General features: G+C 41.3%; 2 protein-coding genes across 25 annotated transcripts in view; one reads left to right on the forward strand and one right to left on the reverse strand.

Moving 5' to 3' along the window:
- The window catches only part of LOC128875225 (trypsin-2-like), a 71673-nt gene extending 58866 nt beyond the window's left edge, over positions 1 to 12807 (forward strand). Inside the window, exons 2-3 of the mRNA XM_054120612.1 lie at positions 7324 to 8051; positions 11716 to 12807. Of these exons, the coding sequence (XP_053976587.1) occupies positions 7350 to 8051; positions 11716 to 12504 (1491 nt within the window). The 5' untranslated portion in view covers positions 7324 to 7349 and the 3' untranslated portion in view covers positions 12505 to 12807. The remainder of the gene's footprint in view (positions 1 to 7323; positions 8052 to 11715) is intronic.
- LOC128874710 (glutamate-gated chloride channel alpha) overlaps positions 1 to 24140 on the reverse strand; it is a 115122-nt gene that overhangs the window by 89360 nt on the left and 1622 nt on the right. The window lies entirely within an intron of this gene.

Consider the following 24140-nt stretch of genomic DNA (forward strand, 5'->3'; position numbering starts at 1 on the left):
TTAGCAGTGGACAGCAGATTTTACGCATTTATAACGTACAATAATATCAAAAGAAAACGTTGAATATATTCTAAAATAAATATAATAGCATTGTTATTTCATTTTGCACAAGTGGAGATACCTTTCAGTTACGTTTAGCATGCGTTTATTATATCTTTCACGTCCTGAATGCATAAAATTCGCATTCTATTTACGAGCTTCCACAAAATGAGCCACTAAATGTTTTTCTGCATCTCGACAATCATCGTAAGCTAGAGTTAAGAGGATTGCACGGTCTCTCTCTCTCTCTCTCTCTCTCTCTAAAGAAATTGGACAAATCGTCCGTTTACTGGATTGCTTAAAATTCCGTCCGTTGAAAGAGCAGCGAGAGCGGCTCGACGACGAGCTTCTGCGAGCTTTCGTCTAATTCTCAGCTTAGGAAACCCTCGTGATTCCGCATCGTCCATTCGATGACACGCGATGCTCTCGCGATGCGCTTAAACCCCGATAATTTCCACTTCGCGGAACGCCCGGATCCCGTGCTCGCGTGTCGACGCATTCATCTCGTCGATCCCGACGACAATTTCATCCTTCCTTTCCCGTTTTACCCAACGGCTTGAGCCTCTTAATCGTTCGACGAGTCGTTCGTCCCACCTGCCCGGGAGTTCGCGGGTCATTTGCATAATATTTTGCGAGAACCGCGTCCAACCAGCTCTCGAGCGATTCCAAGTCACGCCGCGTCGAGAGAATTTCGAAACTTTTCTTGGCAGGTCTTTAGATACGCGTCCGCTCGCGTAAAGTAGCCTGTTCCTTGATCGATCAATGGGCTTACGCTCCATATTCTTTTTCTATCGTCGGAAGTCTCGCAACTTCGCCGCGATACTTTACGATAAAGTTTACGAGTCTTCGGACTTTAAGAAACTACGAAAAGAAAACGATGTCTTCGTCGGGACTAGACAAACTGCTTAAATAGCTACTTCCTCTGTCTCCCGATTTCTCTACTATCCGTGAAAGAGCGCGAGTTGTTGCCTCTTTTTCTCGAGGCAAACTTTCTCGATAGAAACGACCGGTTTCGACGGTCGCGCGTTTCGACGTTTCGGAAGTTAGCACGCAGAGCTTCGCGAACCTGACACCCGACTTTCGAAAAATTTACTTCGTTTTACGGAAAATGATAGTATTTCATTCGTAGTTGATTGTAGTAACGATAGTTTCGTTTGTAGCTCCGTCATTTGATAAATAAAAAAAAATTGAAAAAATGACCCGACGTTGAGATATCTCAAATCCGTTTTTCCCCATGCGATTCAGAATCGTTTGTAGTTGTTTGTAGTGCACAATCAAGCTGATATAAACAATCGCCTCTAACTTTTAAACTATTCTACTACAAACGGAAGCAATATCGCTATAAACGATGCTGAATCGCATGGAAAAAGCGGATTTTAAAAATCTTGAAAATCGACAAAGTCACCTCTCACGTTACAACTACAAACAACTACAAACAACTACAAACGATTCCGAATCACATGGAAAAAACGGATTTGTGATATTCCAATTTTATCAACTTTTTTTATTTATCAAATTACGAAACTATAAACGAAACTGTTGTTACTGCAACAAACCACAAACGAAATGCAACAATTTTCCGTAAAAAAGAAGTTACTTTTTTGAAAGTCGAGTGCCAGGTTCACATACATAGCTAGCAGAACTATTCTTGTTATACAACGACTCTATGCCTCTACATTTACACGGAAAGCTTTAATTCCTTTCATTTCTATACCTTTCACGTTCCTGCTCGCGCCCGTTTTCCCGCGCCAAAGTATAGAACGAGCTTATGTGCTTTTTATCTCGGAGTTATTGCCCGTGCTCGCGATTTGGCCAAGATCCATCGCGAAAAAGTTATACCCGTGAGTTATTATGATGCGACGCAGCCCGTGGCACGGAACTCTCGATTCGAGTCACGTTCCACGCAGGATGCTAAAGAAAGCGGTCGCGAGTAAAGGGTAAGGAACGTGCGAACCTCTATTATAATACGCGTCCGTTCTTCGATTGCTTACTGTTCGTACGGAAGTTCGTATAACGCGAGGAGATAATGCACTCTGTGAACGGTGTTGCGTATTTTTCTTGGCATTGTACGACACTTGCGCGAAAAGACGAATCTGGAAGTGCGCGAGCAGCGATCGTCGCGTTTATATTTTCACTTAGAGAGACGAAGGACGGAAAGAGGATGGCTCGGACAAACTAGGTTACTCGAGGAACGATTCCCGTGGGATATTCCCCTTGGCCGGCGATATTTCCGGCGATGTCGTCTAACTCACCGCCTGGAACCATTCTCCCTTATTGTCCTACTAATCATTATTTGCCTCGGTTCGAAAAACTTTGGACGCGACGTTCACGCTGCTCCCAAAGGCCCTACTCGCGCATTAATACACATTTTACACGAAAAATGGAACGAAAACCACACCGATGGACTGCGACTACCGACTTTCGTCGCGTTTCAACCGTCGAGCGTGTACGTTATTTTATTTTTATCGATATGGGTCAGTAACAACGATAAAAAAAAATAAGTAGTTGGCATGCAGGAGTGACCTCTAAAGTTTCACGTGCCAATCACGGCTACCCTCGACCTTCAACGAGTCTCAGTTTTCGTAAAAATTGAAACAAAATCGCCAACGATCCTTATCGGTCGCGCTGCGCTCTCGCGTATATACAGACAATTACGATTATCTAAATCAAAATAAATACGGATAGTCGGCCGTATTGTCACGTATTCGATACACCGTTCCACTCGACACGAATTGCTTCCAGTACGAAAAATAATCGATTTTGATTCAACGATAAGCAAAATATTTCGATCGTTTCTAAGACTTCCAAGGCTAATTGGTATTCGAATCCAACGGAAAAATAATAAAAGTGAAATTAACTCTTTCACAGATGTTCAGACGCGTACAGTGGATGTAGAATGTATTCGTACACCGAAATTGTAGTTTCTTAACATCTTTTTTTATAATCAATGATATTTTACATATTCTCGTTAGTTTATCGCTCCATACGAATTAGAAAACATCAAATTTCCAGTAAAGTACTTTTATGCAGTTGTGCGAATACTTATTGCTTCAACATTTCTATCAATTAATTGTTTTTTTCTTGTTAATTTCGCAACTTGCATAAATAGCTATTTTTTTTTTGTAATCTATCTATTCTAGAGATTTCGGAGAAAATGTAGGATGTCATTGTTTATCAAAAATAAGTTAATAAATTACAATTTTACATAGCTTTTTTTGGAAATTGATCAGTGTACTTTCTACACTCACTGTACATTACCGCTCAAAAATATCTGGACACTTGCTTCTGTTCTGTAAAACATAGTTTAACTTTGTACGAAAGGTATTTAGAACGCTTATATCAATTGTAATTATTATTGTTATCTTTTTTGAGGTATCATATTAGGTCTACCGGAAAGTTCTGTCCATTACCGGTACAACAAGTTTCAACGAGTATGCGCGTATTCGTAAAAAATGATATACAAATTGCAATCACGCTGACAAGATGTCATAAATAATGATAAAAATTATATTATTCAATCGAATTTATTCAAGCTATAAGAAATTTATTATTATTATTCTTCTTATTATTATTTTTACGTACAAATTACATAATCAGTATGCGGAAATAAAATTCCTGCCTAGAAATATAAAACCTAACGGAACGGTCTCGATGCTTCAAAGAATCTCAAGTTTCGCTTTATTTCATCTCTATGGTGCAGAACGAGTTCAGGGAGTTCTTCGATATGTATTAAGTGTCGTTAACACGTTGAACGCCACGTCACCCACATACGGGAGACGGAGCTTTTCGCCAAGGAACTTCAACAAATGATCGCAAGGGCTGAGTGTCGATGAAAACTAATCTGGATAGAATTCGTAAATTTTTGATGAGAATAGAAAAATGAGTAATACGACAAATGTTAGATTCTACAGTTTCTAATTGTCCCGAGACAAAATTTTACCTCTGTAAACATTTCCATGTGAATCCGTGACAGTCAACGCGTTAAAGTTAGATATTTCGTAAGAAGCTAATAAAAATGTTTCATTTCATTTGGTCGAAAGAAATTAATTCAACTCGGGACTAGCTTCGAATATTCGAAGCTTATTCGTAGTAGTTTCATTGGGACGCGAACGAAATATTCGAGTAACGATTAACACGAACGGTACCATCTCCAACGAGCGAAACCAAGGGAGGAGATTCGAACGGACCACGAGGTAACACACGCTCTCGACGTGGCTCGTGACATATGCGTAATAATTGAACGACGATTGATCGATAGCTCACTCGAAAACTAGATTAAAAGCCTTCGATAATTTAGTTTTATTACGCGTCTCTCGACCTCCTCCTCCGCGCCGCGCTTAATATACAAGGCGTTGAATATCAATCGAAAAACGGCTCGAGATAGTAAGCCACTCGAACGATTCGAGAAATCAGATTTCTGATTAGCTACGAAGTCACGCAATTGTCTGTTGGTCCTCTTAGACTTTTTCCTATAAATACGGTGGCGTGGATTGCCCTTGCATCACAACACTCGGTGTAGTCGTAGGAGGAAGAATAAAACTTTCGAAATGGAAAAGTTCGTCACGATCCTCGCTCTCGTGGCGTTAGCGGCCGGTAAGTTCTTAAATATTCGAGCGAACTTTCGATTCCGCGGTCTTCCGGGGATTCGCGGCCACGGGGAAATCTTTTTCGCTAAGCGATGCATCTCTCTTAACATTTCGCAAAATTCTCAAACTCTCCAACGATTTTTTTCCATTCTTTTCACGCTGCGCGAAACGCATTCGTAATCGCAACGATTGACTGCCGTTTTTCCTTTTAAGGAGTAATCGCAGTCAGGAAAATAGAAACGGACAGTTTCTTGTGTGTGTGTGTTTTTTAAGGTATTAAATAATCATTTTTATTAATGAAATGTAAATATATTACAAAGTATGTCTCAAAGAACTATAAAAGAATTTTTGTTTTAAAAAAATGTTAATTCATTTCGTCATAACAGGGGATCGCGTGGGTGACCACTTGGTTTGCGGTGAGTAAGATTTCTTCAAACTGGTGCACCTGAAAACAAAACTAAAGGTAGATTTAGAAAATATATCAGACTAACGGGTCCCTGATCGAAGGATTTTTTTATTTTCTTGTATACTTTTTTCTTATCCTGTATTGAATCGCTTAATTACAGTGAAAAAATTGAAAATCAACTTCAAACGTACCATCTTGCCGTTTTGTTTTAAATGAATTTTTTCCAAAATCCTTCGTTCAGGGACCCGCTAGACTAATCTATTTTCGAAATCTACCTTTGTTTTTAGGTAAACCAGTGTAGAGAGATCTTGCTCACCGCAAACCTATGTTTTTAAATCATCGTCTATCTTTGTTTCTTAAAACAAAAAATGTTTTTTAGTTCTTTGAAACATGCTTTATAATATACTTAATTGTTACTTATGCAAATTATTATTTAATAACTGAAAAGAAATCACAAAGAAATGTCGGTTTTCCTCTTCCTGGCTACGACTAGCCAGGCTACCTTAAATTTAAGGCTTTCGCGAGTAATACTCGTCGTAGCAATGGCTTCCAGAAGGTTGCCGTGTCCGATTTCGGCTTTTTGTTTCGCAAACGTTACGGTCCGCCTCGACAGAGCTACGTAGCTCCGATACTTTTTTCTTTATTTCTCGCGAACGATTTCAATTTTCTACGATACTATTCTTTACCACTACAACGCGAAATAAAAATTATAATCCATCTAGTTTAGTACGGAAAGTTCGTGGGCAGTGTTTCGTAGTCGAATTACTCGAAACGTAGCTCGCCAGTAATGTGCTTAGCATCATGCTGGTTCCTCTGTAGAAGACTCGGCATCTAATTTTACCACTCTCGCGGCGGCTCCATTGTCTCCTTGGAATACTCTGGAAGAGTTAAGTTACGAAAATCTACGAAATGCTATTCAAACTGTAACGATACAACTTCTTGTTCCGACATTCCGGCCGCTTTATCGAGGTCTGACGCAACCCGAGTCCGAGTATTTGTCTTTAAACTACGGGTTGACAATCTAGAAAAGATCCCCGCGGTTGGAGTTTCACGTAGATAACCGTACGCGGTACGAGAAATTAAGTTAAATAAAAAATTTCAACGCTTTCGAAGTTTGTTTCTACACAGAACCTGGTTCTGCCCAGAAATTGGTTCGTTTTTAATGCAATTAAGGCTGCGAACGATGCGAACATTTTACAGAAATTACGCGACGGACCCTTGTACAATACAACCCCATTTTCATATTTCTAGAATGAACCAAAAGATCGTGCGTTTTTTACGTCGATTCAATTTGTGCAATTTTTTAGAACTCGTTAAAATTAATTTATACGCGTTATGTATCGATTTGTAGCTTTCGAAAAGCTCTCGCATGTTTAATTATTAGCTACGTTAATTTGTTGATCGTTCAATTTTTTTTTCCGTTTTAGTAAAATCATGGAAAATTTTGAACAAGAGTTTAAAGCTACCGAGTGTAATATTTTCTTTGCTGGTTCGGTAGCTTTACTCGAATCTCAAAATTGTCCATGATTTTACTAAAATTAAATATGAAAGGAAATTATATATAACACTTGTAATTTTAACGACCTCGAAAAATTGCACAAACTGAAACAAGTAAAGAACGCACGAATTTGTGGTTCACCCCAATAGTTCATATAACGAGGGTTCACTGGAGACAATTCATACGAGTGTTCGCCAAAGTGTTTGGATAATCAAGCACCATGGCGTCGTTCGTTGGGACAAATGGAGTTCTACTGTATCTTTTAGGTCCCATTTTGAAATCCTCCATCGTGTTAATCCTTCGCACTCGAGGTCTTTTTTTCTGGTATCTGCTAGCAACTCGAGATGTTTCTTAGCATTCTATTGCCATGAATTCTAAGCAACTCGAGATGTTTCTTAGCCAGCAACTCGAGATATCTCTTAGCATTCTATTGCCGTCAATTCTACTAAGCAACGAGAGATGTTCCTTAGCATTCTATTGCCATGAATTCTAAGCAACTCGAGATGTTCCTTAGCATTCTATCGTCACGAATTCTAAGCAACTCGAGATGTTTTTTAGCATTCTATTGCCACGTATTCTAAGCTATCTAAATTTGAGAATAAGGTCACCCTTACCACGCCGACAATCATTTTATCGACACTTGGAGCTCCAAAGAAATGAAACCTAAAGAAACATTAGGTACCTATCGTAGATTTGCTGCGTGAAACCTAACGGTGACTGAGAGTCACCTCTCGAGTGTGCAAAGGGTTGAAACAGAGCCTCCGAGTTGTCAAAAATGAATTTCCGTTTTTCAGGTAATCCCGTAAACCCGACGGGTAGAATGGAGCAGGAATTGGACGGGCGTATCGTGGGCGGAGAGGCAACCACCATCGACCAAGCTCCGTACCAAGTGAGCTTACAGACGTCTAACCGTCACTTCTGCGGGGGTAGCATAATCGCCAAGAACTGGGTGTTGACCGCTGGTCATTGCGTCCACTACAGTCCCAATTCGCTGACGATTCGTACAGGCTCGACCAACGTCAACGCCGGTACGGTGCATCGAGTGCAGCAAGTGATCAGACACAAGAGCTACAGCAACGAAAACGGCACCCCTGTAAACGACATCGCTCTTCTCCGCGTGGTGGACTCGGACGCGTTTAAATTCGACAAAAACCAAAAGGCTGTCCCATTGTTCCAAGGAAGTTCCGCGTCTCTGGTTGGTAAATCCGGATTGGTGACCGGTTGGGGCGTCACGAATTCTGGAACACCGAGGAATCTTCAGAAAGTCTCGGTTCCGTTGATCTCGAGGGAGTCGTGCGTCGCTGCCTACAAGCACGATGGCGGCGTTCCTGTCGGAGAAATTTGCGCTGGTTTCACGAAGGGAGGCAAAGATTCCTGCCAGGGTGACTCCGGTGGTCCGTTGGTCGTTAACGGAAAACTCGTCGGTATCGTTTCCTGGGGACAAGGATGCGGCGAACCAAACTACCCGGGAGTCTACACAGACGTGTCTTACTACCGTCAATGGATCAAACAAAACAGCGGAGTCTAAACGATCGAACCGAAACGTGTTGAACGTGTCTTCCTAATTTACGACCGGAAATCTTTTATTTATTTTATTTATTCCATTTAGCAACTTTACTCGACGTAATAAAAGAGAATTAAGCAGAATGATGCAACCACGATTAAGTCCTAATCCTCGCCCTGCAATCTAACGATTAAGTTAAATATAAGACGAACTCTAGAGAGCAGTTACGTACGAGTCGAAAATGTAATCCTATGACGAATAAGCAACATTCTGTAACGTCCACTCTTTGCGACATGCTCCTGAATAACGAAAAGAATTTAAATTAGAATATACAAGTATATGATAATATTAAATATAAGCGAGTAAAGAGTATCGATTTCTTTAATTTTCACCTGCCCTCAACTCGGTATATTTACACACAATCAGTTTCATAAATATTCGTACCCTCTGTAATTGTAGAAATTTGTCTAAATTAAATGACAGGTTTTACGTTACCAAATAATTGTAATATATATATATTAGGCCCACCAGAAAGGCCTGTCCGTTCCAGCTACAAGTTCCAACAAGTATGCCAATATTCATTAAAAATGGCATATATAAATTGCAATCACGCTGGCAAGAAGTCACAAATAATGATGGAAATTATATCACTCGATAAAGATTATTCACGGAATGACAAATTTATTATTTTGTTTTATTCTAAAGACGAACAGAACTTTCCTAAGTAACTCCAAAATAGGAATTTATTTTATTCTGCAAATATTATAACATGAACTTTACTTTCGATACTTTTTTATATTCTTGCATATCGTTTGCATTTTGTAGTTTCTTGCACATTCAAATTTCCTATAAATACGTAAATGCATAAAATGCAGTCTAGTAACGAGAAATTTGTTTGGAAACATCAAACCTATCATTTAATACTTATGAGGCTATAGATCCAATCTAGAATCCATTGGACTACCTATAGCCGACGGGTTTGCGTGGTAAAACCTGCCGATCCGAATTACAATGGTCAGTTAATCTAAGTCAGATTATCTACGATAATCTTAATCCCCATCAGAAGACAACAATCCTCCTCGTAAATCTATACTAACAAGTTTATTTACCGCGACTGCGACGCGCCTGCACGATAGGGCTAATAATATATGCAATGATTTCGCAGATTATACGCGAACAAAACAAGTCGGTGTTAATTCGTGAATCATTGTTCTCTGTTTTCTATATCTGAATATGGAAAGATATAACATAAATTGCGTTATGATTGGGATTAATACATCGCTATCGACCTATTTCACACCAAGAAATCTATCAAAGTTGCATGGCTTTTCTTTGTAAATAAATGATAAATCTACCTCAGGAACGCAGAGAGTTAACCGTTTGACTGCTAAGCAATTATTGCAAGAACGCACGAAAACTGCGGGACATATTTTCACTTGATGTCAAAGACACACTGAAACTCGCAGCGCAAAAGCGTTGCGTCGCGGTTTTCGAGACAAATCAACGCAGCTCTTTTGCGCCGCGTACCAGTCAAACGGTTAATTTCTACGCCTACTATATTGATATTGTAAACACGAATGCAGATCTGGTTTCATCCGGAAGCAACAATTACTCGAGTTATCGATTCTATAAGCCCGGGAGAAGGATATCGACGTAATTGTTGACCCGTTCGCGAATTCCGCGTCTCGTCTAGACCAGCAGAACAAACAATAACGAGACGTCCAAAATCGAGCCGCTCTTTGATTGATATTTTACTAATCCCTTTCGAAAGAACTCTTAATCTTGGATTTCTTTGAAGTCTGAGCCTTATCGATGCACCGTGATCGTGTACCACGATTATTCCGCGAGTCCTATTTTCGTATAAATACACCAGAAGCATCGACGAAACGACAGAACAACCCACGAAGCCGAAGCAAGATGATCCAACAACTGTGCTTTTTATCACTGGTGGCGGTCGCCATAGGTAACAATTCCATCTTAATGATTATTTTCTGAGCAATTTCAACTCTATCGATTGCCAGAACCAATCCACTTTCTTACACTTTCGACACGAACAGTGATTGTAGTATGTATTCGTACCCCCCATCAATTTCTCAAAAACTTTTGTGCGAAATTGTAGTTTCTTAACACGTCTTTTTTTATAATCAATGATATTTTACATATTCTCGGAAATCTCTAGAATAGATATAGTCTAAACAGCAAGTACTAGTTTGTATAATTTGCGTAGTTCACCAAAAAAAATATGAAAAATCGGCAGAAATACAGAGGCAATAAGTATTCGTACTGTTCTTAGTGACGAACTGTTAACAGTTGAGTTTGTTACATAAACACGTCAGTTTATTGCTTCGTACGAATTAGAAAACATCAAATTTCCAGTAAAAAAGTCTTGAAAAAATGCTCTAATAGAGAAATGGAAGAAGATCCCATCCCGAATAACATCGACATTTATGATAGTTAATTTAATCCCCAGAAGAGTTGGAGGAATTATAAAATCAAAAGGAAGAAATCCCACAAAGTATTAATTATTTATAAATTAATTTCATTTTTTTTACGAACTTTTAACAATTTAACAATTGAACGAATACTTATTGTTTTTTCTTGTTAATTTCTCAACTTATATAAATAAATAATTCTTTTTTGTACTGCCTGTATTCTAAACATTTCCAAGAATATGTAGAATATTATTGTTTATAAAAAGTAAGTTAATCAATTACAATTTTACACAGTTTTTCTTTTTGGAAATTGATCGGTGTACGAATACTTGTATGTATATCTTTTTTTTTTTTTTTCTACGAATCGTTCCGCTAATAGTTTCTATCTGCAATTCTAACCGTTCGCGGTCGATTCAGCGGTGCCGTGCGTTGCAACGAGCCGCCGTTTTTAGGCGTCGCTTTCAACCTACGATCGCTACTTCGGGTGGTAGCTTTTCGCGAACGTTTATTACAATTGCCGCTCGTCCCTCTAATTACCGGATTCAAATATTCCCGCTAGAGTCTAGCGGCTAGACCCTCAAGGGTAGAGAAACGTTGGACCGAGTTCAAACTCCGTTCTGTCTGGGAGCTACCGACTGTAAAAAGCTGGCAACGTTGTCACAGAACTACGTAATACGTTAAAACGTGTCGAATTTTCGAACTATCGAAAGTCGAAACGGGCAAACATTCCGAGCCTGAACAAAAACGTTAACGTAACTTTCTCGTTGATTATCCAGTAAACGTTGTCACAACCCTGATGAAAATAATCGTATCTCAAAGATCCTCGTATAAGAAATCGAACGATTTTCTAGTAAACATTCTTTTTTTCCTTGCATATTTAATTATTTAAACGCCGCATCAAGCGACGTTATTAGCGACTGTCTTTTATGTGGATATCTTTATTGTTAGACGTTGATCCAAATACGTGCATCTTTAACCTCTTCATGAACGGTTTTTCTTCGCACTTTCTATACATCCAGCCAGAACCGTAACATTTGTACTCTCCATGTTTGGTGAACTTTTGTTCTTTTCATTATTGACGTCAAGTAGCTAGATTATTTTGTACAAGTTTGCCTCTGTGCTCCATGCTTCCTTTGAACTAGCGTTATACTTTGTGTTATACGCGGAGTGCTTCCATATTTTTACAGGTTAACATTACGCGTTCTATTATTAGAATTTCGTAGTTAGGAACAAGTGGTATTCTCGAATAGGTGTTTGTATCTCGATCTGACTCTCAACCTTTCTATTCCTTAGCGAACCCCCTGAAGCACCCCCTTCTGAACCCGCTGACGCCCAGCGGCCAGATAATAGGCGGCCAGGCGATCAGTATCGAGAAGGTCCCGCACCAGGTCTCGCTCCAGAGCTCCGGCTTCGGCTTCTGCGGAGGTAGCATCATCTCCGACAAATGGGTCGTCACCGCTGCCCACTGCATGGTCTACCCAGCCGATTGGATCACGGTGCGCGCTGGCACGGCCACGAAATCCGCCGGCGGAAGCGTACACAAAGTCGCGGAGGTAATCGTCCACGAGCGGTACACGACCAACTGGCACGGCGTGCCAGAGAACGACGTGGCCGTCCTCAAAGTCAGCACGCCGTTCAAGCTGGACAAGACCCGTCAGCCCATTAAGATCTTCAAGCAAAACGAGGAGTCGATCGTCGGTATCAGCGCATCCGTGACTGGATGGGGAGCGACCAGAGAGGGCGGCAGCACCACGGACATCCTCCAGGCCGTCGACGTTCCCATCGTCTCCAAGAAGGCTTGCAACGACGCATACAAATCGTACGGAGGCGTTCCTCAAGGACAAATCTGCGCCGCTGTTCCCGAGGGAGGAAAGGACGCCTGCCAAGGAGACTCGGGTGGCCCTCTGACCATCGGCGGTCGTCTCGCCGGTCTCGTGTCCTGGGGCTACGGCTGCGCCAGGAAGAATTACCCCGGAGTTCACACCGAGGTCGCTGCTTTCAGCAACTGGATAGTCTCCAAGACAGGAGTCAAGGTATAAACCGGATAACGGATGACCGGCGCAATGGATTCTTTTACGACGACTCACTTTGTATTTTTAATCACTTTGTAAATTTAATAAGCGGCCAGCGGTGACTGGACCGGGTTCAATAAAAGCAGCATCCAATGTATTACTTGAATTTATTCGAAACCCTCTACCATAGCGATCCTTCACATCTTAACATTTTTATAGGGCAGAACTTTCTGGGCGTTTCTTTTTTCACTTTCTTTTCGTCGTAATCAATTTGCTTTATCTCGGGCTCGCGCCATTTCAATGTAAAATATTCAATATAGTCTTTTATTTATGTTATTGCAAAAAAATGCAGTTTTGATGAAAAATAGGGTATATCATTTTTGTAACTATAACGGATACAATTTTACAACTTTTCTGCGATTTGTAATTTCATATTTTCTGTATATTTTTAAACAAATCCCAAAACTATATTTCTTCATACGTATATATATATCGTTATCTAACCAGTAAATCATCACAAAATATTTACATATCTTTATTTTATATTTTTCGAGTTGCGAAAAGAATCACAATCATATCAAGTTGTCCCGAAAGTTTCTTTCGTTTTATTAATAATTAATACATACACAATATTTTATGTTTAATGTTAAATTACTGAATTGTGTACGATTCATTTCGCTTCATTACCGTTACAGCATCAATGCCTAAGAAATTAGATTGTCTATTTATATAAACACTGCCACAGAAAATAATTGAATGCAACTCGCGAAAGAAACTTTTGGGATAACCTAATATATGGGGTCGTGAATGAAAAAAGTTTAAGAAGTCCTGACTTGTACCATGAACTTAAAAGTACAAAATTTCCGCCCCTTCCTTGACTAGAGCTCTGGTACCAGTGCTCTATAAAGGGTTACAGGTGAAACTAAAGGTTCAAAGAAAGAGCGAATGTCTCCTTTACACCATCTTCGAAAACTACCATCGGATTGTCCTTTGAGAGCTACCATTGAAACCGCGAGGTTCCCAAAGAAAGGCGACTGCACTTTGCAGAGTTACATGCACCTAACCGTGACATAGAAATTTAACGTTTCTTTTCATATCTCGAAACGTCCTCGCGATACGGCTCGCTCCAGTTCCATAAATCACCCTGTATATCACGCGCACCGCACGGTTAACTTAAAAGGCTGCTTCGCCGCCCGTTTCGCAAGTATCGCGTTAGCGTTCCGAAACGGACGAGTCCACGGATCCGTTTAAGATCAAAATTCATTCCTCTCGCGGTCGATTCAATCTCGCCTAACGCGTTAACCCGATTCTCCACGCGGTCCGAGTCGAGAGCTACAGCGAAGCGCCGACATTCGTTAAAAAAATTACACGGAAACGCGTCGCTTCACGGGAGAATTCGGAGAAAAATATCCTTCGACGGAACACGGAAACGTTGGCCGAGTTCAGCGACAATGTCTCGGGAAAGCTCTACAGCGACAATGTCTCGGGAAAGCTCTACAACGTCAATGGGGAGACGGGAGCTTGCGCGAGAGGACTCGAAAAGCACCCCGAGGCCACGCAATTAGCTGTTGATTTACATTTCCCCGTCAAAGAGCCCTGCCAAAATAACGTCCGCCATCTGCCAAATAACAAAACGGTGCAGAATCGCGATTTATTACTTTTTACCTTCAAAGTTTCGACCCGAGGATTTTCGAAACGCATTGTTGCGCGACAAGAGAACTCGAAATGGTATCATTGTTATGGTAACTCTCGGTGGCTTTGACTCTATGAAGACTGACGTTGAAACTTGGATACAGGGTGGTTAAAAATAAGATACGCGAGGTTGATATCGAGTTTTATGATTGATACTGAGTGTAAGATACTTCTGAGTGTAAGATACTTCTGAGTGTATGATACCTCGATAGGTAAGCAGAACTGCATTACGAGAATATATGCGACGGCTAACAACCCTAATACGTCTGTTAATCGTTTTCATGAGTCAACTTCGGCATTCAAAAATTCAGTTGTAGCCATTTTGCGTGTGCGTAATCTACCCGAACATGGTACGTAATGATATGCTGTGCTTGTCTCCGTTTTTCTGTTTGTTTTGTTGTTATTGTATTTGATATCAAGGGTATATTGCCCGCAAATAAAGTATTATTGTATTGCACCTAGCTTCTTCGCGAGTAGAATGGCACACTGATATCGACACACAGAATGATACATTCGGAAGAAGCTAGCTGCGATGCGATGGCCCTCTTCTGTTAGGATTCAATTGTGGATTGTATGCAATTGGATGCATTTATGGCCAATAAAAGTATATAAAATATCAACGATAATATACACGTTACACCGTTTAGAAGAGAGGACAAACTTTTATCGAAGCATAAATTCTTTTTCTGTGTCTGTGAAAATATGAATTCGATTAAACATCCGCAGTCTAATTTCTTCGGACTCTTTTTAACACGTTGACTGCCAGACAAATATTCTTGAAAATTTCTGCTACGATTAAATGTTGTTCAGATTATTGGAGACTATATAATGAAACATCCGTCGTGGTATTTAGTTTTGTAACTTCGTCAAAATACACGAATTTCGTTTAAATTCATTTCCTGCGAAGCTTAACTTTCAGAATTAATGTTTTTAGTTCTTCAGTGAGAAGCACTGTCAGCCGCGTATGGGTGACGTGGCGATCAACGTGTTAAATCTACCGAGAATCGTATTCTACGTTTATAACGAAAAGCCTGAATCCGACCAAGGAACCCAAGAAGAACCCAAAGCGACGCCGAGCGGTTTCGAAAAGCCAGGACAATCGTTCGGGAGAAAACGAGCTCCAGTTTTATGTAGGTTAAAGACGCTGCGCGAGCTTTACGGCGATGCTTTTGCCCCGACCGAAGGGATACTTGCCAAAGATGATTTTCCCACATCGCATTATTCATTCTACGTATAGCGACACCGCGATGAATACGCCGTTAAGTAAATCGCTGATCTCTATTGCACGGTGAGCGCAGCGTCGGGTTTGTTTTAAATTGAAATGCTAAACACGCCCAGCTCCTGAAGGATAGCGTTATCCGTGTGAATTTCTGCGTTGGGAACGGTGTAAGATCGAGATAACGCGGAATCAAAGTGCGGACCGAGTTTTACTGACGAGGGTGTTTATAAAGGAGGTCGTATAATTTCGCTGTGACACGTAATGTTCTCTTGCATTTCTTTCTGCTTTACTTAATTGCGTTACTTTGCATTTGTATTTGCTCTGATGCCTCGTTTCTGTTATAAAATCAATTTAATGGCTTGTTAGTGACGCAATCTGCGAGGACGGTTGGTCACTCGCCTCGAAGTCAATCCAACGAATAACTCTTTGCTAAGCGTAGCCGCCGGTTTGGAAAAATTCAGAACGAAATATGAGAGAGCGCGTCGTCACATGCAACTTCCACGTAATGACAACATTCTCTTAGGCCGATCGCACACGGCGCAACCGAACCAGTTTCAAACCACTTTGAAACTTGTAGTTGCATGTGACCGTGGATCTAGGTAAAACAAAGATACGCAAACGGTTTGCAACGCTAATTTCAAATCGATTCGTGCGCACGGCCTTACACTTCATAATTCTCTCGTTAGAGAATCGAGAATCTCTCATTCTTCTCTAATACGAAAACTATGATTTGTTAGGGACTCACTGGGCCTTTATCACAGCTAGGGTACCTCGGAATCGCTAAACCCGTGCTGCGGCTCCGATCGAACAAAGCCACAGCCCCTGAGGGCGCATCAAAGCGCAAACTATAAAGAAAAGTAACGTATATTGTTTGGGTCAATGGAATAACGTTCCCTTTCATCGCGATTGGCGTTCGATTGGCTTTTGTCGAAGAGGTGGGAAAGGTCGTCGGGCGCGTTTAGGTGTAAGCACCATACTTTTTTGTATCAATTGTCAAAGGAGAGACCGAGAGCGGTGCCAGGAGCGTCGAGGTCCATCGAATTCGCGACTCGCTGATCGCACCAGCCGATGTGTCTCAATGCGGCCAAGTGCATCGCTCGATGTCGCACGGGACCGTTCTTTGCATGCATCGGCGCATATTGGACCTCGGCCAACAAGGACGGAACTACTCGAATGCTATTCCGAAGGTATGTAGCCGCTCCCCATCGGAAATCGGGAAAAGGCTGGATAAGGGGGTCGAATCCTAGCCCTAAACCAAATTCGACTCGGGATGGATCGTTCGAGGGCTTATGAAAAATCGAATACGAGGTTGGTTCCAACGTCTGCGTCGCAGCTAATTAAACCGGGATTAAAACAAAAGTTGTCGACACCGTAACGCCCCTATCATCTTATTTATTTATTTTTGTTGGATTTTCTCTTCGCTAAAAGAGAAAGTTTTCGTTAAAAAAACCATCTCTGCGCGTTCGGGTTTCTTTTCCTAGACACAAGTCAAGAGGGTGCCAGCTGAGTCCCATCTTGGCTTGTTTAGAGAAAGTATGGGACCGATAGGGTCTATAGTTCGTTAACGAAATTCTTCGTTACTGACCTCACTTTCTTTCATTCGAGCTGCTTCTAGCGAACAGAACAGACGTGCTCTTCCGTGTGTTTCGAATAAAGTTTTCAAAGTCAAGTTAAATAAAAGTCTAGCTCATGTATTCCATCGTCTATATTCCAATCATTTTATTTGCGGAAACCGAAGCTCTCTCGCAGGGACAGGGAGAAAACAAGAGTAACGTAGCACAGAAAGATTTTCCAAAAGAAGCCAAAGAAGCGTTTGGAGAAGAAAGTATCGTCAACCAAAATTATTTTAAATAATTGTTCGTTGTCCGTCAGTGGTTATCGCGTATTCCAGGGATCGATCGAGCAAAGTTCGATGAACGAGAGAAAGGAGACGACACACAAACAACCACGCGTACCAGCAAGGACCCAGTCGATAAATTATTTTTAGAATGTCCGGTTGGCCAGCGTGGAACTAACGATCGAACCTAGCAAACGAGGACGATCCGATCGGGGTCAATCGCGATTGCCCTGCGAGGAAGCGATCCATTTACCTTGAACGTCGGGTCCTTCGGCCCCTTGGTCGCGAAGGACGCGAACCGCCGACCAAAGGACTCTCACCATCGCCTCGTACCACCCCTTTCGATATCGACGAGCGCTTCTCCACTTTCGCGGTTCAATATATACACTACGCGAGTTGCATTCATTTCAATGAGCTGTGTTCGAATGAAATGTTCTCGATTCCTGTTAAAAAATTCCGATCACTCGTAAAGCCCTTTTCAGGAATATATTGCGTTTGGATTCGTTTGAATTGGTGATCAATCATTTCGAACGTCTGAGGCTACATTTTTCTGCTATCTACATTTATTATAATACACAGGGTGTCCCAAAAATGTTGGAGGTCCTTGAAAAGGGTGGTTCAGGGGGTGATTTGAAACAACTTTCTCCTTAGCGAAATTGTTGTCCGAGGCTTCGTTGAGGAGATATTAACGGAAAACACTGACCAATCGGAGCGCGCGGATACCGTTGGAGCGCCCGCAGTAGGCGTGGCTACGCGCTAGGTAGCCGCTCTCGCACGCGAACAAGTGACTCGACGTGCATCGAAGGATATTGACGCGGCCGCTCAGCGCGTAGCCTTCGCTACCGCGGCCGCTCCAACGGTATCCGCGCGCTCTGATTGGTCAGTGTTTTTCGTTAATATCTCCTCAACGAGGCCTCGGACAACAATTTCGCTAAGGAAAAAATTGTTTCAAATCACCCCCTGAATCACCCTTTTCAAGGACCTCCAATATTTTTGGGACACCCTGTATAGGTGTAGGAATTGATTCTATTCCATTCTAACTGAAGACTGGATAAGTGCAAGAAAATCGGGACCCAAACATTCCAGTTATCCAGTCAAGGTTTCGATTCTGTGTTTACATTTGGCTCGAGTCCAGCGTCGAACGTAGAAGGGGACAGAGAGTGAAAGAGAAAGAGGTCCGAGGAAAAAAAGCAGTCGACAGAAGCTTATCGGTGTGATAATAGTAATGGAACACAGCACATATCTCGATTAGGATCATATTATACTGCTCAAGGGGTGGAGATAGTCATCTTGCATTTATCCAGTCAATTTTATCTTGCACTTATTCAGTCAATTTTATCTTGCACTTATCCAGTCAATTCTATCTTCCACTTATCCAGTCTTTACTCTATACAGCTTTTCATCTCTCCTCAGTTACACACTCTTACATATACAGTGGGTGTAGAATGTATTCGTACACCGATCAATTTCCCAAAAAATTTTCTGTGAAATTGTAGTTTCTTAACTTCTTTTTTTGTAATCAATGATATTTTACATATTCTTGGAAATCTCTAAGATAGATATAGATAGATTGATTATGTAGCTTCCAATAGTCTAGAAACAAAACTTAATCACAATAGAAATTTTCAAGAGTATCAATCCGGCAGTAAATGTGTTAATGAAATAGAAGAAACTTTTGGGACAACCTAATACATATTTTCCTTTCAAAATGTGTTTACTATTTTAAATGTACCAAGAAATTTGCCACCCTCTGCCGGCGACACCCTAACACCCTACATTCCGTTCTACAAATTTCAGTGCCCCTATCCATCGAATCGATACAATAATTTATAGGCGCGCACTGTCTTCTAATCGATATTTATAGAAGCCTCGATATTTATAGGCCCGACTGACCTGATATTTATAAAGCCGATAGAAGAGCTTGACATTTAAAAAAGAAAAAAGCATTTTCTCGGTGCGAAAGCTCGTACATCCTCGCGACTCTAGCAGGCACGTGAAACTCGTTTTGGCCCGCGAGCCAATTTCCACTTCACCGCCACGTCACGGATGTACAATTACCAGAATCGAAAATATTTTACGCTCCGTCACCGCGCACCTAATGAATACTTTTATGATGCAACGCGAGATAATTAGCGCGCTGTATTAGCAGAACGTCCTCTAGACCAAGGGAATAATAGTGTTTACCATAAGCAGAACCCGATGAATCGGGCCACGTGTTTCACATACCTGGTTTACGGTTATCCTGAAAAGCGCGGTATCTCGTAAATTAATTTCACTCCGACCGCGGCTGGAAATTCTCAATTTAATCGTACGTGTCTCCTGCCCGCTCGACGGAAAAGGGACCGGGCACGAAGGCAATGACCCAGCCAGCTATTTCCAGCCAAGCAAAGATAATTCGGTACTAGATACAGCTGTGATAGTGCAATTTTCATTGCACTCGTATTTTTACTTTACAGTGCGTGAGAAAGAAGAATGAATGTCGGAGAAGGAATCGTAGGTTTGCGTCGAGTCCTACGAAAAGCTCTTTGGAGTTGGCTACCACCTAATTGCTCGAAATTCAAAGTATTAAGGGGCCCGAAAAGTAATGTCATTTCTTCAACTTTAAATTCAAACATATACATTCTTAATAAGTTTCTATTTTCAAGCAATAATCACCCTCAGCCCTTTGACATCCAGTGTGAAAATTTTCAATGGCAAGATCGATCAAAATCAATGAGCATTTTTAACAAATTGTTCGCACGCATGTAGACATATATGTACGTATGTAAACAAATTTTTCGTTAACGTTTTCTAAAAAAACTAATAGCGAGATCAAAACGATCGATGATGCAATCGATGTGTATCAATCTAACTTAGAGCTGATTAGATTTTGTTCTAATTCGGTCCAGTAGTTTTTTTTAGTTTTTTTTTTTAAGAAAACTTAACTCAATAACGCAATCTATATGGGAGAATATAAATTTATGAGTGAATAACTAAACGAAAATAAATAATATATATATATACATATATTATTATTATTATTATTATATTTATGCGTATATAATACATGTATATATATATACAGGGTGTTTCATTTTAATCCACCACCACGGATAACTTAAGAAATGTGCATCGGATCAAAAAACATCTCGTTTTGCATAAAGATCCGCAGTCTAATAATCATCCACTCTCCAACTACTTACGACAAGAGTTTACTAAAAATTCCAAATTAGTCGATATAAGAATAAAGCATAATAAGAAGTGAAAAGTAAAAATAAAATATAAAATAAAGGTATCCGTTACATCTCTGTTTCTACAACCGTTTCCCGTGAAGAAGCCCGGAAATCGTGGATGCAGCGGTCGTATTTTGTATTTAGGTGCAATTCCCACCAGAAAAGAACGAAACAATCGAATGCACGGGTCGCTGGTCGACGTCCCTTGGCGATCGACCGTGACACGTTCGGTGGAAAGAAAATCTCGTAAACCAGTGTAGCGGTGGCGCTTGCGAAACCGTACGCTTTTCTCTCTCTTTCTCTGAAAAGCGAGCAATTTTTTGCGGTCTCTGGAAGCTCCTCTCCGGTCTACCTTTTTTTATTTCAGAGAAATTAGAAAAACAGCAGCAGGTAGGAGCACACGGTGGTCAGTAGGAAAGCGCGTGAACTTTTGACCTCGGTAACGGCACGCATGCCAACACCCGATCGCGCTACTTTTCGCGAAATATTCCCGTTAACTTTGTCGCGGTCCTCCAACGAGCTGGCCTGCACTATACTTTACTATACTTTATTGCGTTTAATGTCGAGCACGCGACTCATCGACTATACGCGATTAGAGCAAATTAATTAGGAAAGAATCGCGATGAAACGTTCCATTGCGAGTTATCATTCGTTGATCTTACGATTCCTTGATAGGTTCGAACAAAGTAGCTAAAGACGGAGGAGGTGATCGGTTTCTACGCGATGTTTCCTAGCTCGCGCTATCGATCTATCAGGTTCTCTAAAAAGTTTCTTTTTATGTCTCATGTTGCATTACCAAATTGGTTACGATCAATTTTGCTCCATTACTGTTACGACGTCAACTTCTAAGAGATAAGAGACGAATTACTATTTTTATTAACCCTGCTACACAAAGTAACAGAGTGCAGGCTGCGAAAGAAACTTTTGGGGCAACCTAGTGCAAGCGTATATACTCGATTTTGTTTATTTAAAAGGGTTAGAGAATCGAGTACTTCCCCAGGCATCTAGGCGCAACCGATTTGGATAAACGCGTTCGCACAAATAGGCAACGCATTGTTGCCAACCCGAATATGAAGTGGAACCACGCACACCCGATGGGATTAGAGGATGCGTAGTGAAGCTATCGAGCGTTTCTCGACTAGCGTCGACCGATGGATTAATTAACTTTCCGGCTCCAGAGAGTGGATCGTTTTCGCGTATTATCGGCAATGCAGGGGCAATCTGTCTATGGCGTCACAACACGCGTAACACACGGATGAAATCGGTCTAGCGGTGCATATGCATAAATGAATATGCATGCTAGCGGGAACATCAACGATTCTCGCTCGCCGGGTTCATCTTTGAAAATTTAATTAACCGCGTATACGTGCTTAACATCGGAGAAACCGAGATGGCTCTCGAGTTGGTCCCGAAGATCACGTACCGAACGTACGTATGGTTTATAAAACTGGAAATAACGCGTTCTCGTTGAGGTTCGTCAGACTCCTACTTAACCCTTTCGTTCCAATGTTTTCTGATTGAATTTTGTCGCAAGGTATTCTCTGTCTATATTTTTCATTGTTAAGCTATCGCGTACAGTCGTCCGTGGATTGCGTTTATACTCGTGAATAATACCGAAAATTGGAGAGGTACCATTTAGACGGATGGTACGTCTTAGACGACTCTATTGTAGCAACTGTTATTGGCTATAATTGACGACAATTGTCGATAGTGATTTCCTCTACGTTTGAGCAATTGATACACAGGACGAGGACGACGTTATCGTCGCGATGACGCCACTCAAAATGAGACAGATCTTCCAAGGCGTCCGTTCCCGAAACCTCCAACCATCAATGTTTGCGATATCGTTGGAAAATCGCCAGCAATTCGCTCGTCATCCACGAGTCATCGTAGATAATTATCGACAAATTTCTTGTATAGATACAAATTTCGCACGACGAATAAAATTCTAGTATTTTCTTTTGCACACAAACATACTATTATTTAGACTATCGGAGTCTAGGTAATGAAACATTTATCGTGGTATTTAGTTTTGTAATTACATCAAAATTCAAGAACTTCATGTAGATTCATCTCCTGTGTCTAACTTTTAGAATTAATCTTTCTAGTTCTTGAGTGAAAGTCACTGTCACGCATATATGGGTGACATGGCGATCAACGTGTTGAACCAAAATAATTCACCGTGTAAATGTTCGATCGCGTCGCGACCAAGTCAATATGCCGCGTTTATTCTCTTCCATTCTTTCGATAAAATTTGACCCGTTCCTGACCGTGGTATAACATTCGACGAATCGATATCGCGTTTCCCAACCGCATTGTTTACGATTCGACGCCGAAAAGCATAACGATCGAATGCGTTTCGTAGGAACAGGATCGCCGAACGCGGTGAATTTATATCCTCGAGGTGGATGGGCTCGATTCGAGCCACGATAAGGGGTAATTGCAATCTTTGCCAGACGAATCACCTATGGCCGTTTAGTTTCGCAGTCGCGTTTGCTATACCACGACCGTCCCGGGACCAGTTTACGATAGTCAACCGTTCGTTGAAGGGTTCCAGGTTGCATTGAAAATGTCGCTAGACGAAATAGTCTCTACCGTGGTTGAAATAAAGACACCTCCTTCTTATCAAAGATTATGTTGGAATGCAACGATTGCCACTTTCGGGCCTTGAGGTGAAGGGTCTGCTTTTCCTTAAAGCAGAAAGAGGGGTGGGATCCTAGCAGGGACAGAAAGCAACGATCCTTAGTCCGTCGAAATAAGTCAAGTGGTACGGGTCGTCGTGAATTTCGGACATCTTTCCTCCAACATTCTTATACAGGGTGTCCCAAAAATGTTGGAGGTCCTTGAAAAGGGTGGTTCAGGGGGTGATTTGAAACAACTTTTTCCTTAGCGAAATTGTTGTCCGAGGCTTCGTTGAGGAGATATTAACGAAAAACACTGACCAATCAGAGCGCGCGGATACCGTTGGAGCGGCCGCGGTAGCGATGGCTACGCGCTAGGTAGCCGCTCTCGCACGCGAACAAGTGACTCGACGTGCGTCGAAGGATATTGACGCGACCGCTCAGCGCGTAGCCTTCGCTACCGTGGCCGCTCCAACGGTATCCGCGCGCTCTGATTGGTCAGTGTTTTTCGTTAATATCTCCTCAACGAAGCCTCGGACAACAATTTCGCTAAGGAAAAAGTTGTTTCAAATCACCCCCTGAACCACCCCTTTCAAGGACCTTCAACATTTTTGGGACACCCTGTATATGTTGTAATCCTTTAGAAAATAAAGTTTATAAAAATACAATTCTAACAGATTACACCATGATTCATTGAATACCTTCGAAACGAATTCTCCATTGGAAAAATTGGTTGGAAAATACAGGACAAATAAAAGAGAAACCATCGGTACATTTCCCAATTTTATGCTGATTCAAGCTCCCTTTCTTGATAGGAAATTTCGCATGCGCATAAAGAATGCGTGGAATATGCTCCGGAGTAAAAGACGTCAAAACGAATTCGTTCTCATTACTATTTCGCTATTTTCACGACGAAAATACTAGATTACAGTGGTACAATTATAGATTAGATTGTAGCAATTATTGTTAAAGGTCTATTTACACATATCCGTAACGTGTCAGTTCCGTATTCGTACCGTATCAATAACGTCAGCGGTGTCGGACGGGTGTGAACATGCCCATTCGAAAACAACAGAAGAATA

The sequence above is a fragment of the Hylaeus volcanicus genome, chromosome 4 (genome assembly GCF_026283585.1).
Source record: "Hylaeus volcanicus isolate JK05 chromosome 4, UHH_iyHylVolc1.0_haploid, whole genome shotgun sequence".
NCBI lineage: Eukaryota > Metazoa > Arthropoda > Insecta > Hymenoptera > Colletidae > Hylaeus > Hylaeus volcanicus.